Raw genomic sequence first — 13,147 nt, 5'->3', positions numbered from 1 at the left:
TTTGTCAGGATAACATAAAAGACATATTTTTGCAAAATTATAAAAATAACTTTTTCTAAAAGTTTGTTATAAAAATTAATTTCAGTTTTGGGCACGTGGATGGCTCAGTCAGTTAAGCAGTAGACTCTTGATTTCTGCTCAGGTCTGATCTCACAGTTTGCAGTATCGAGCCCCATGTCAGTCTCTGCACTGACAGTGTGGAGCCTGTTTGGGATTCTCTCTCTCCCTCTCTCTCTCTCCCACCTTGTGCGTGGCCTCTCTCAAAATAAATAAATTTTTTAAAAAATTCTTTAAAATTTTAAGTTTTAAAATATTTTGTTCTTTAGCTCTTAGATTCAAATGCATAGCATTACATTCTGGCATGTTCTCTAACTTCATCAGTTAGGAAGGCAGCTATAGTAGAACAGGGCTAAAAGGCAGCTTTTTAGGATACAAGGAGAAATGTAGGTGTATATATAGAGTATAGAGGGGAAGGCAGTGTCAACTTTCCTGATAGAAAATTCTAAAGCGTAAAGTAAATAACTTTTCTGAAGATTGATTATATCTAAATTAATAATGGAAAAAAGTAGTGTTTTCATGGTGCCTTCTAAGTTTAAAACTTGACTGCCCGCTTCTCATGTGAACATCTACATTTGTTGCCATAGGGATTGCCCCCTAAGACTCCTACTTTGGCCTTAAATGGTATAATTGCTATTGTTATAGACATCAGAAAAATCCTGACTTGTGACTAAGAGATAACCATTACAAAAACCACTCTAACTGCATTTACAATTTTAACTCCTTGGAAACAGATAATGGTAGAGTAGTATTACATTATTTATTGTTTCTCAGAAGTCAGCATCCCAAATCTCACAACCATTTCTTGATTAGTTATAGCTGAAAACATCTTATGATTAATTTACTATATGCTTTTTGCCCTACAGAAACTTACATTTTGGAGACTCTGACGTAAACATATAGGACATATTAATACAAATAGCTCTAGCAAGAATTCAAACCACTATCAAGACTACATGTAGTTGGGCGCCTGGGTGGCGCAGTCGGTTAAGCGTCCGGCTTCAGCCAGGTCACGATCTCACGGTCCGTGAGTTCGAGCCCCGCGTCAGGCTCTGGGCTGATGGCTCAGAGCCTGGAGCCTGTTTCCGATTCTGTGTCTCCCTCTCTCTCTGCCCCTCCCCGTTCATGCTCTGTCTCTCTCTGTCCCAAAAATAAATAAACGTTGAAAAAAAAAATTAAAAAAAAAAAAAAAAGACTACATGTAGTTGTAAAGTTTACTTAGTAGCACCAAAAAAAAAAAAAAAAAAAAAAAGTAATAAGGTGGTAGCTCTGAGGAAATCAAAGTGAAAGAAAAAATTTTTCTAAAGATAAGGTGGACTTGAATAAGTTAGTAGGCCAGAAAAAAGGAGCAAGTGAAGGGCTCCTGGATGGCTCAGTTGGTTAAGCGTCCAACTTCAGGTCATGATCTCGTGGTTTGTGAGTTGGAACCCCGCTTGGGGCCCTGTGCTGACAGCTCAGAGTCTGGAGCCTGCTTCAGATTCTGTGTTTCTCTCTCTCTCTACCCCTACCCCGCTCACACTCTGTCTGTCTCTCAAAAATAAATAAACATTAAAAAAAATTTTTTTTTTTTTAAAAGAAGGGAGCCAGTGAAGTGGGGAGATCTTGAGAAAGAAGTCATGGAATAAGGTCCTAGAAGTTGAAAGAAATGTGATCAAAGACACAGAGATAGCCTTGGAAAGGAGAAGACAATGGGAAAAGAAAGAAGGGTGGGGTGAAAATAGAAGAAAGTTTGAGTTGAAGAGCGCCTGGATGGCTCAGTCAGTTAAGTGTCTGACTCTTGGTTTCAGCTCAGGTCATGATCTTACTCTTCATGAGTTCAAGCCCTGCCTTGGGCTCTGTGCTGACAGTGTGGAGCCTGCTTGGGATTCTCTCTCCCTGGCTTTCTGCTCCTCCCCCTGCTCATGCTTGCTCACTCAATCTCTCTCTATCAAAAATAAATAAATAAACATAAAGAAAAAGAAAAGAAAATTTGGGTTGAGAACAGAAGTCATATGGAATGGCATCCACTGGGGGCCTTGGAACATATCCCCCATGAATAAGAAGGGGGGACTGCTGTATTTAAGTTAGGAGGCAAGGTAAGTGCCAAGAGCAAGGTAAGGCTAAGAAGGAAAGATAGGTTGGCAGCTTGAGAAAAGTGACGAGAGGTTTACAAAGACTATTGTAGAGTGTTCAATAGAATATCAACATGAGATGACTTAAAAGGAATTTAGTGTGTTTGTGAAGGCTCCTAAGATCAAAGACCATGTTCTGTAATATCTTGCAATGACAGGAAGAAGCAACAGAAAAGGCAAATGCTGGGGTTTACTCATAGTGGGACAGTGAGATATTTCAGAGCTCTGGTGAGTGTCTTGGGCATCCTGGTACTTCGGCTGGGTACTGGAATAGAGGAGATAACAACATCAAGAGATTTATTTAGTTAGCAAATATTATTTACATATTAATATTTGTGTACAAATATTATATAGTAATACAGCAATCCCCCCCTTATTCATGGGGGATATGTTCCAAGGCCCCCAGTGGATGCCTGAAAATGTGGGTAATACTGAACCCTATATATACTACGTTTTTTCCTATACATGCATACCTGTGATAAAGTTTAACTTATAAATTAGGCACAGTAAGAGATTAACAGCAATAAGTAATAATAAAATAGAACAATTACAATAAAAGTTATGTGTATGTGGTCTCTCTCCCTCAAAATATCTTATTATACTGTACTCACCCTTCTTGTGATGATGTGAAAAGTTAAAATGCCTACTTGATGAGATGAGGTGAGGTGAGGTGAATGACCTATGTGTTATGACTTAGGCAACTGATGATTTATCAGAAGGAGAATCATCTGCTCCTGGGCCATGGTTGACTATGGGTAACTGAACCCCAGAAAGCAAAACTGCAGATAAGGGGGACTACTGTATCCATCAACTTAGTAGTTTTTATTATCCTATTTCTGGAAACAGTTCCTTGACTTATAGCCTCAATCTTGATTTCTCTTTTGATTTCAGAGCCCAGCCTTCCCCCTATAGGACATCTCTGCTTTAATGTTCCATGCCTACAATTAAATGATTTATTTTCCTTAAAAAAAAAAAAATTTTTTTTTAAAGAGTGGGGGGCGCCTGGGTGGCTCAGTCTGTTAAGTGTCCAACTTCAGCTCAGGTCATGATCCCGCAGTTTGTGGGTTTGAGCCCTGCGTCAGGCTCTGTGCTGACAGCTCAGAGCCTGGAGCCTGCTTCGGATTCTGTGTCTCCCTCTCTTTGCCCCTTCCCCGCTCATGCTCTGTCTCTCTCTGTCTCTCAAAGATGGATAAATGTTAAAAAATAAAATAAAATAAAAAATAAAAGATTTATCTTCCTCCCAAGCCTATTTTTCTACTGATTACCCCATTTCTGTTAATAATGTTAATACCTGTCTAGTCTCCCAGGTCTGACATTTGAGTCATCTCCGACATTTCCTCTCCCTTCCTTAATGTGTCATCAAGTATTGTCCTTAAATACTTCCACCAAAATATTTCTCCTGGCTTTTCTTCCTTTCCTTTGTCAAGGTAATAATTCAGGCTGTTGTCATTCCATAGTGGTACTTCTGTGCCTTTTCAACTGGTTTCCCTCCCTCTAGGCACTACTCAATCCAGTCAGTCTTACATACCACACCCAGATTAATCTTTATAAAAGGTCAATTTTCTGAGTCATTCTCATCTCAGAACCCTTCAAGGAGCTATGGTAGAGTCCCTAAGGAAACAAGAAGACCCTAGAGGACATTATGTTCTAATGAGAAAGGGGCAGTTTATATAGTCTGGAAGAGATGCTGATTTAGAGAAGGCTTCGCTCAAGAGTGATGAGAGAAGAGAATGGATGCCAGAAAGATGAGATACATCAGGGTTTAGGAAATAGGTTGAAGAGGAATAGGTGATGCCAAGGAGACTCAGGAAAGTTAGAGGGGTTGGAAGAGAGCTAGGGTAGAGTGTTTCACAGAGGCCAAGATAGAAGAGGATGTCAAGTAACAGACTGATAAGGTGGACTCTTGCCAAGAGTCCATCAGGTTTGGTAATTAGGGTGTCAGAATTAAGAGCAGTTTTAGGGGACTATAGGGACGCTATGGAGGGTTGAGAAATAAAGAAATAGAAATAAGGAGCATAGGTTTCCTTTTTTAAATGTTGGTTAAGAAGAGAAACAATGCTGAAGATAAAGAGAGATGAACTTAAAATTTTCCCCCCAAGGAAAGAGACTTGCACTACATCATAGCCTCAGGTTAGAGATTTCAGTGGTGAAGGAGAGCTTGGTATTAGATACAGGGAAGACGATTGACTGAGCAAGATCTCCAAGGAGGTCTGAGGAGATCCAATCTAATGAGAAAAAAGTCTTTGTACATTTATAATCATTCTTTTGCTATATACATGCTAATTCTGACTATATATATATATTATGGTTGTATATGGTTAAGGTGATGATGCATTATGAAATGACTATATGAATTTTTGCAACTTGAAGGGGTAGAATGGATGAATCATTCTGGAAAATGTAAGGAGTTGCTAATAACCCCAGCTTGAACATGCTAAATCATTCATTAAAGTTCAAAGGTATCATTCACTATTGCCATTGAAATCAGCTGAGGATTAAGAATATTTTCGGACTGAAAAGTGGGATTCTGAATTTTAACTGTCTTAAAGACTTTATTTTATTTATTTTGAGAGGGAGAGATAATGAGTGGGGGAGCAGCAGAGAGAGAGAGGGAGAGAGAGAATCCTAAGCAGGCCCCATGCCCAGCATGGAGCCCGAAATGGGCTCAATCTTATGACTGTCAGATCATGACCTGAGCCAAAATCAAGAGTCAGACACTTAACCAACTGAGCCACCCAGGCATCCCTGAATTTTAACTGTCTTAATTCTCTCTCTTCATCCATAATTGCCAGGTAGTCCATGGATACATGGCATTATTGGTGTCAACTTTGCAGTATTTACAATGCTAATATCATGCTTCAACCACAAGTAGTTGGTTAGAAAAATATATGGTCCTAAATCTTAAAAAAGATATGGTCCTAATTATAAACATTATAAGTATAATATTATAAATATTAATTATTTAAATATAGGAAATAATATGAGAAAAAAGAAAGATCATAATACTTTACTATTTAGGTTTTGAGTACCTGGTGTGTTCCAGGCATTGTTGTATATACTCTTTAAAATATTAAAAAAATATTTTTTTAATTGTGAAATAATGTTTTCTTTAACTTTTTTTTTTTTTTTTAACTGAGAGACAGAGAGAGACAGAGCGTGAGCATGGGAGGGGCTGAGATACAGGAGACACAGAATCTGAAGCAGGCTCCAAGCTCTGTGTTGTCAGCACAGAGCCCAACGTGGGGCTTGAACCCACAAACTGCGACATCATGACCTGAGCCGAAGTCGGATACCCAACCGACTGAGCCACCCAGGCACCCTGTAAAATCATTTTTAAAATGATATCTGATAGAAGGTTACAGCTTGAGCACTAAAAGGAAATTAAAAGAGGAACAAAATATATTCCAGTAGTTTCTACTCCAGTATTAACAGAAATTAGTCCATAAATGAGATGGCAAATATTAGTGCAACTTTTATCTGATAGCTATTTTACTACAAACTAAAACTTAAAAATTAGTTTTGCAGTTGATAAAAATAAAAAGAACCCTATATTTCATATTTTAAAATCTTCTACTTGTTCCTTGTATGTCTTTTTAACAAACAAACAATTTGACTGAACATAGTGTAATTTGGTCTGTAAATTGGTATATAACTAATTATTAACATAAGCGACCTAGAAACACTATTGGGTAATGTGTAATCTAAATTCAATCTTCAGGTTTGGGGCACCTGGGTGGCTCAGTTGGTTAAGCTTCCGACTTCAGCTCAGGTCTTGAGCTCGCGGTCCCTGAATTCAAGCCCCGTGTAGGGCTCTGTGCTGACACTTAGAGCCTGGAACCTGCTTCAGATTCTGTGTCTCTGTCTCTCTCTCTGCCCCTCCCCTGCTCGTGTTCTCTCTCTCTCTCTCTCTCTCTCTCTCTCTCTCTCTCTCAAAAATAAATAAACATTAAAAAAAATTAAAGAATAAATAGATAAATAAATTATATCTCCAGGTTAAGATGAAAGCAGCCATCCATCTGGCTCTATTTCTTTCACTGTAATCAAATTAAATTTGTACTTTATATATCCATCTAACAAAAATGTGCTGAACTCCTATCATGGGAAAGGCACTGTCCTAGGCCCTGTAAAATATTTAACACAGACATTTTTACTTATTATTTGCAGTTCTAAACTTATTTCCATTTGTGAGGGAAACACTTTATTATATCAGTTATCTGTCCTGACTGGCCTCTTTACATCTAATTTGTGTATCTCACAAATTTTGATTCATCTTTCTTCTGCAGTAAGTCTCCCTTTTATCCCTGTCCACTAACAAATCTTTTCCCAGAGGTAACTAGTGTGTTATTTTTCTGTATATCCTTCCAGATGCATTTTATGTATCAAGCAAATGCATATATGTATTTAACTCCCAAACATACATTTAGGCATCTTTAAAAAAATTTTTATATTTTATTTATAAAATATATTTATATTTGAGAGACAGAGAGAGAGAGAGTATGAGCAGGGGAGGGGCAGAGAGAGAGGGAGACACAGAATCCGAAGCAGGCTCCAGGCTCTGAGGTGTCAGCACAGAGCCCCATGTGGGGCTCAAACTCATGGGCCGCCAGAGCTGAAGTCAAACACTTAACCGACTGAGCCACCCAGGTGCCCCATATTTTTAGGCATCTTGTCTTTTTTTTTCAACTTCCTCATTCTTTCTTATGTTTGTATACTATTCTATTGTATGGACATATCATTTATTTAGTTATGAACATTTCCATTAATTTTAAAATATTTAATTTTAATATTAGTCTATTCCTAACAAAGACAAATAGTCTTCTACTCAAATATATTTGTGGATATCTTCCTAGAGGATGGAACGTCTATGTGTATTTGTAATTTTGAATAAATATTGTCAATTTGCCCTTCATAGAAGTTGTGCCTATTTCCCCGTAGACTTATCAACAAATGATGGTGATCTGTGCAAATCCTAAGGGTGAAAAATGTTACCCTTAAAAATGTAGTTTTAATTTGCATTTCTCTTATTATGAGTGAGGTTGAGCTTTTTGTCTTTTAAAGCCATTTGTATTTCCTTTTCTGTTTCTCTTGGGTTGTGATTTGTTATTATTAAGAATTTATAGGGGCGCCTGGGTGGCTCAGTCAGTTGAGCAACCAACTTCGGCTCAGGTCATGATCTCACGGTTTGTGAGTTCAAGCCCCACGTCAGGCTTGGTGCTGACAGCTCGGAGCCTGGAGCCTGCTTCTGATCCTGTGTCTCCCTCTCTCTCTACCCCTCCCCTACTCAGGCGCTCTCTTTGCCTCAGAAATAAAACATTAAAAAAAATTAAAAAAAAAGAATTTATATATTTATATATTATATATTTAGTATATAATTTACATATTAGGTAAATGCCTTTGTCAGTGAGTTGTATGTATTTTTTTCCCAGTTTGAAAATTGTCTTACAACTTTGTAGTAGCTTTTGTCATGCAAAAATTTTAACTTTTAGTTTATAGAATTATTTTTATAGATGGGCTTTGTGTTTTACTTAGGCTTTTCCCCCTCTGAGATAATTTTAAAAGTTCTTCATGGAGTCCTTTAGTACTTTTATTATTAACATATGTTCTTAATCATTGTAAGTTCTAAATTGTTTAGTGCATAAGATCAAGTTCCCTGTTTCAATTTATATCTAAGTTAGATTACCAAATCAATCCCATGAAATATAGAATAGTAGTAGGGAGCGTGGATTTTGGAGTTGATAATTTGGGTTTTTTCTGTTTCTGGGCTGTATGATCTTGGGTATGCTGCTTAATTAACCTCTGTTAGCTTCAACAGCTTTGTCTGTAAAATGGAAATAATAAATAATACTTAGTTTGTTGTGAGAATTGGGAGATGATTCATTTAAAGCCCTTAGTTAGCACAATGCTTCACAAGCTGGAATCATTCATTAAATGTAAACTATTGTGATACTGATGATGGCCATAGACTATTCTTTCAACTGCTACTACCATCCCATAATTTCACAGCTTTAATCACAAGGGGTTGAATAAAAAAATGCATCCCAAATTTGCCAACATTACCAGCTTAGTGTCAAGAATCCAGTCTCCTCTAAGCATAGTTCTCAACCTTAGCAGTACATTATAATCACCTGAGTAGATTTTTCAGTTCCAGATGCCTGGGTCCCTACCCCTAGATGTTGTTTTAACTGGTCTGGGGGTATGGCTCAGGTATCAGTATTCTTCAAAAACTCCTCTGGTGATTTCAATGGGCAGCTAAGGTTTAGAACCATTAACGTAACACTGGGCCAGCGGCTCAGATATTAAGGAAAACATGTTGTTTCTAAAGAACAATATATAGAAATTGTTTATAAGTCAGATGCCATGAATTAGTTAGGAAGACATTGAAAAGAGAACATAGGAGGGTTGAGACTGACGTCGAATATAGATATTGAGGAAAGGAATTACGAAGATATTCCTTGCATATTCACCTAGGACATCTTTCTCAGAGGAGCTCAGGGCAGCTATACTTCAAGTAATTTTATTAACTGCTCCTTAGAGGTAAGGGATATAAAGTGTTTATATTTGTTAGATGGGTTAACTGAAGCATGAAGATAGGACTCATCAGCTCTTCAAATTTAGGATTCTCGTTATCCTCATTCTCAAAAATAAATTCCTGGATAATTCTCAAAAATAAATTATTATTTCTGATCATGAGTAATATATCTTATTCCCTTACGCAATTTTAGCAGTTTGGGAAAGATTTGAAATGGTATTTTAGCTTATTGATAGATACAGTGTGAGATGGGTATATAAGAAAATTGGATATTATTGAATCCAAGGTAAAGAGCAATGTGGTCTAAAGAGACTGGACGAGGAGTCATGAGGCCAAGATTTCAGTTCCTGAATTTAAGTTTCCTCAGCTGCAAAATGAGAGAAACAAGGGTTCCCAAAGGTTTCTTTCAGCAATTAGTAATTACTGTCATCAAACCACCTAAATAAAGCCTTTCTTGATCAGTCAATAGAAGACAGGAAAAGACAGGAAAAGCTCAACCTTTTTAAAAATACATATTTCATAGATTTGTTGTTTTTACATACATAAGGAAGTATGCTTTCTCAAATATTAAACTATGTCTTGAAGACATTAGACTAATATAACATTACGTCCTACCTAACTAGCATATTTACATTTTACATGTAAGTGGAGGCAATTTGTGTCTTCACCCAGAGGGGTAACTAATGGAGGGTAGGGGATTGCATCGTGAGACCCAGGAGGAAATGTTGGAGCAGAGCTTTCTGTTGTCTTTCAAATCATGCCCCGTGGATAACTTCATTTGGAACAGATCATGGGTCCTCCTACTATATTTTCTTCTAATCTTTTCTACTTCTCTTTTTGCATTATATTACTCATGATCATTAGGACTCACACCATTCTTGTTTTCGTTGTCTTTACATCATCTCTTCCCTACAAGATTGTACAGTTTTTTAAGGCCAGGTTACATTTATAGTGTATACTATAAGCTAGTGTCTTAGCACATAAGAAAAGCCTGATAAATATTTACTTAAATTGCTAAAAAATTAAATGATTTTAATTTCATTGTTTTCTTTTTTCTATCTTTTTAAATATGTACTTTAATTTTCATAGTCTCCTTTACAATATTTTCCATTTTTTTACACAAAATCTTATTTCATGACATTATTCTTAACTACTTCCTGAACATAGCAATAAGCTTTTCATTCTCAAAAGCCTAGAAGTAGTAATTAATAAATAAAGTAGTAATTAATAAACTAGTAATTAATATAGATATCAAAATATGAAATAAGTACATTAGGTAAGCTTTCAGTAGTAAATGTGTAGGATAAATTTAAAAGGTATAATTTTGAGGTAATTTAGATAGGCTATCAATGTTTTCAAGTATGATAAATACATCAAAACTAAACATGGGGGGCACCTGGGTGGCTCAGTTGGTTGAGTGTCAGATTCTTGATCTCAGCTCAGGTTTTGATCTCAGGGTCTTGATCTCAGGGTCATGAGTTCAAGCCCCAAACTGGGCTCTGTGCTGGATGTGAAGCCTACTTAAGAAAACAAAAGACCCCCACTAAACTAATATGTTAATTATAACTTACTAAACTTACATTATTGTGAATTAACAATGAACAAATATATAACATTTATTAAACATCACAGATCATTAAAATAAATCCTATGTATGTAATTCAGAGAACTGAGTTATATAGGATGATAGTATTGAAATCTGAGTATGGTAATAGGGAAATAGTATTTTGATAAAGTAGAATAAAATTTAACTTTTAAGTTAGTACTAAAAAGAATCCAATTGTTCAAAATTTTGTATTTAATAAAAATAAAATTGACATTTTCTTATTGTGATTTTAAGAAAATTTTAACACCTTATCAAACAGACACCAACCAGGTGACATGTGCAAGTGTTAAATCATTATATTGTACACCTGAAACTAAAATTACACTGTGTTAACTTGAATTTACATTAAAAACTTAAAAAAACTTCGTGAGCTCTAAGAAATATAAATATTATACAGAGAAAATTTCCTGTTTTTAGCTTAACAGTTAAGTTGGGATTTTGAATTGTGAGAATGATGCTTCATTAACAGTTGTAAGTTTATCCGTCCTCCTCGTTCCCCCGTTGAGAGCCATTGTGGGCTCTAAATTTTTCACCTGGAAAATTAAATACTTTCTAGGTAGGGAATAATAAATTGTTACTCAAGTACTTGTTGGAGGCCAGTTAAAATGTTTGAGTGCAAAATTTTTTGAAGAGTTTATCCAGACTAAAGAATATATATATTTAGTACTGAGAACACTTCCAAGCCTCTGTGACTTCTATATTTGTACAGTAAGGTGCATTAATTTTATTAATGATTTTTAAAACGCTCCAAGCATATTGTGTCTTTCACAAAATTTTATTTTGCTAACTGCCATAAAAGTATCTTGAAAGAAGTTAAAAAATTATAACTCTTGCCATTTGAATAGATTCCTTACATTTTCTGCTCCAATGTACTCATGTACTTAATTTGAAGATATAAAGATGATCCTACATTGTTTCTATAACTATGATCATTTCACATTGCTGGTACTTAGTTATGTCCTTTGTTGAACGACTGTTCTTCAAACTTACTGTCTTTTAGATTCATTCTTACATGTTAATCCGCAAATAAGCAAATGTCAAGGGCTGTAGCAAAAAAGATGATTTAAAACAAAACTGGCAAACATTTGGAGTTATTTGTAGTTTCAAAAATTCTTTTTAATTCAAGAGTCACAAGTATTATGTGCATTAAAATTAGTTTCACAAGTGGAAATTTTGAATATGGGAAAGTTGCTTTTGGGTAAATTTCACTAGCAAATCCATAATCTTTAAAATTCTGTATGATTGAATTAAATGTTGATACTTTGCAAAATATTTTCAGCGGCGCATTACAAATACTACTTTCTAAAGGTGTGTTTTTTTAGTTTTAAATATATGGTGGTCCCATAGGCATGATGACATTTTGTAACATATACCTTTTTGGTCTTTTCCTCTGATCTTTGACTGAATTGCCCTCTTTAAATATTAAAGAGAACTGCTGTCAAGAAAAGGTATTTTCTTTCCAAGAAGGATGCTTACACAAGCAAAATATTTTTTTTAGACATGAAAATTCTAATATTGAAGAACATATCAAAATAGTTTATATTTTTTATTTCTCATCTCTCTTCCCATCTTAAAAGTTAAATCTTAACTGGAATCCTTTGCCCACCGTGAAACCAAGCGACGGTGCCAGACTCGAAGATGAAGGCTTTACTTTGTTAGCCATGTGTTTATGAAATCCCAGCGCCTTCCCTAGATCTCTTGGCTGATAATCTCAAACATGGAGGATGCTTCTGATTCTACACAAGGGGTTGCTCCATTAATTAATAATGTAGCTCTCCCAGGCTCTCCGCCGTCTCTTCCTGTATCAGTGACAGGCTGTAAAAGTCATCGAGCAGCCAATAAAAAGGTAGAAGCGAGAAGTGAAAAGCTCCTCCCAACAGCTCTTCCTCCTTCTGAGCCGAAAGTAGATCAGAAACTTCCCAGGAGCTCCGAGAGGCGGGGAAGTGGCGGTGGGACGCGATCCCCCGCGCGGAGCCAGGCCGTGGCAGCGAGACAAGCGGCGGCCGGCGGCGCGGCGCGGCCGGCGAGAGGCGACCCCCCGGGAGGACAGAGCCTCCCCTCGCTGCCCTTGTAGTTGAAAAGGTGGAGAGGTGGCAGTCGGCGTGCTCGCAGGTGAGGGGCTCCGTGTGGTCGCTCGCAAGCCGGCCGGCGCCGGCAGGGAAGTGTAAGCGAGCGGGGGAACAAAGCGGAGCGGCGCCGGGGTCCGCCCGCAGCGAGCTCCTCGCGGCGTCGGGCCGGCCGGCTGCGCGCCAAGCACGTTGCGAGCCCGGCGGCGGGCCGGGAGCCGGCGCTGGGGGAGGGGGCCGCCGCCGTCCCCGCACCGCCCGCCCGCGGCGGGGCGTGCGGCCCCATTGTGAGCCGGCCGCCGGGCGTGCGGAGGTGGGGCGCGCTGGGAGGGCAGAGGCGGCGGCTCGGCTCGCTCAGTACCCCAGGAGCGGCCGGAGCGACCTCGGCCCGGGTGGCAGCCGCGGCGCGTCAGTCACACAAAAGGCAGCCGAGCTCCCCCCCGGCGCGCGGACCGGCCCACGCCGCCGCCGAGCGCTCCCCACCTTACCGGCTTTCCTTTCCCTCCAATTTTGATAGGGAAGCGGGGCCGACGCGGGCGGCAGAGGGTCCGGGCGAGCCCGCCGGCGGACAGGAGATGCCGCTGCTACACCGAAAGCCGTTTGTGAGACAGAAGCCGCCCGCGGACCTGCGGCCGGACGAGGAAGTTTTCTACTGTAAAGTCACCAACGAGATCTTCCGCCACTACGAGTAAGGGCCGGGCCGGGCGCGGGGGGTGCGAGGGAGTGTGGGGACTCCCTCCCCAGCGTCCTTTTGTCTCTTCTTTTGCTCGCTTTGGGC

At 38.7% G+C, this 13,147-nt stretch overlaps 1 protein-coding gene across 3 annotated transcripts in view; it reads left to right on the top strand.

Moving 5' to 3' along the window:
* BAZ1A (bromodomain adjacent to zinc finger domain 1A) overlaps nt 1–13,147 on the top strand; it is a 123,739-nt gene that overhangs the window by 16,766 nt on the left and 93,826 nt on the right. Inside the window, exon 2 of one of the 3 annotated variants that reach the window (XM_045059786.1) lies at nt 12,887–13,057. In XM_045059786.1, the coding sequence (XP_044915721.1) occupies nt 12,945–13,057 (113 nt within the window). In that variant the 5' untranslated portion in view covers nt 12,887–12,944. Of the gene's footprint in view, nt 1–12,806; nt 13,058–13,147 lie in introns of those variants that run through there. The other 2 variants (XM_023255656.2, XM_045059785.1) reach the window with 2 other exon arrangements.

Source organism: Felis catus, chromosome B3, assembly GCF_018350175.1.
Source record: "Felis catus isolate Fca126 chromosome B3, F.catus_Fca126_mat1.0, whole genome shotgun sequence".
NCBI lineage: Eukaryota > Metazoa > Chordata > Mammalia > Carnivora > Felidae > Felis > Felis catus.
This window is presented reverse-complemented; position numbering and strand designations above follow the sequence as displayed.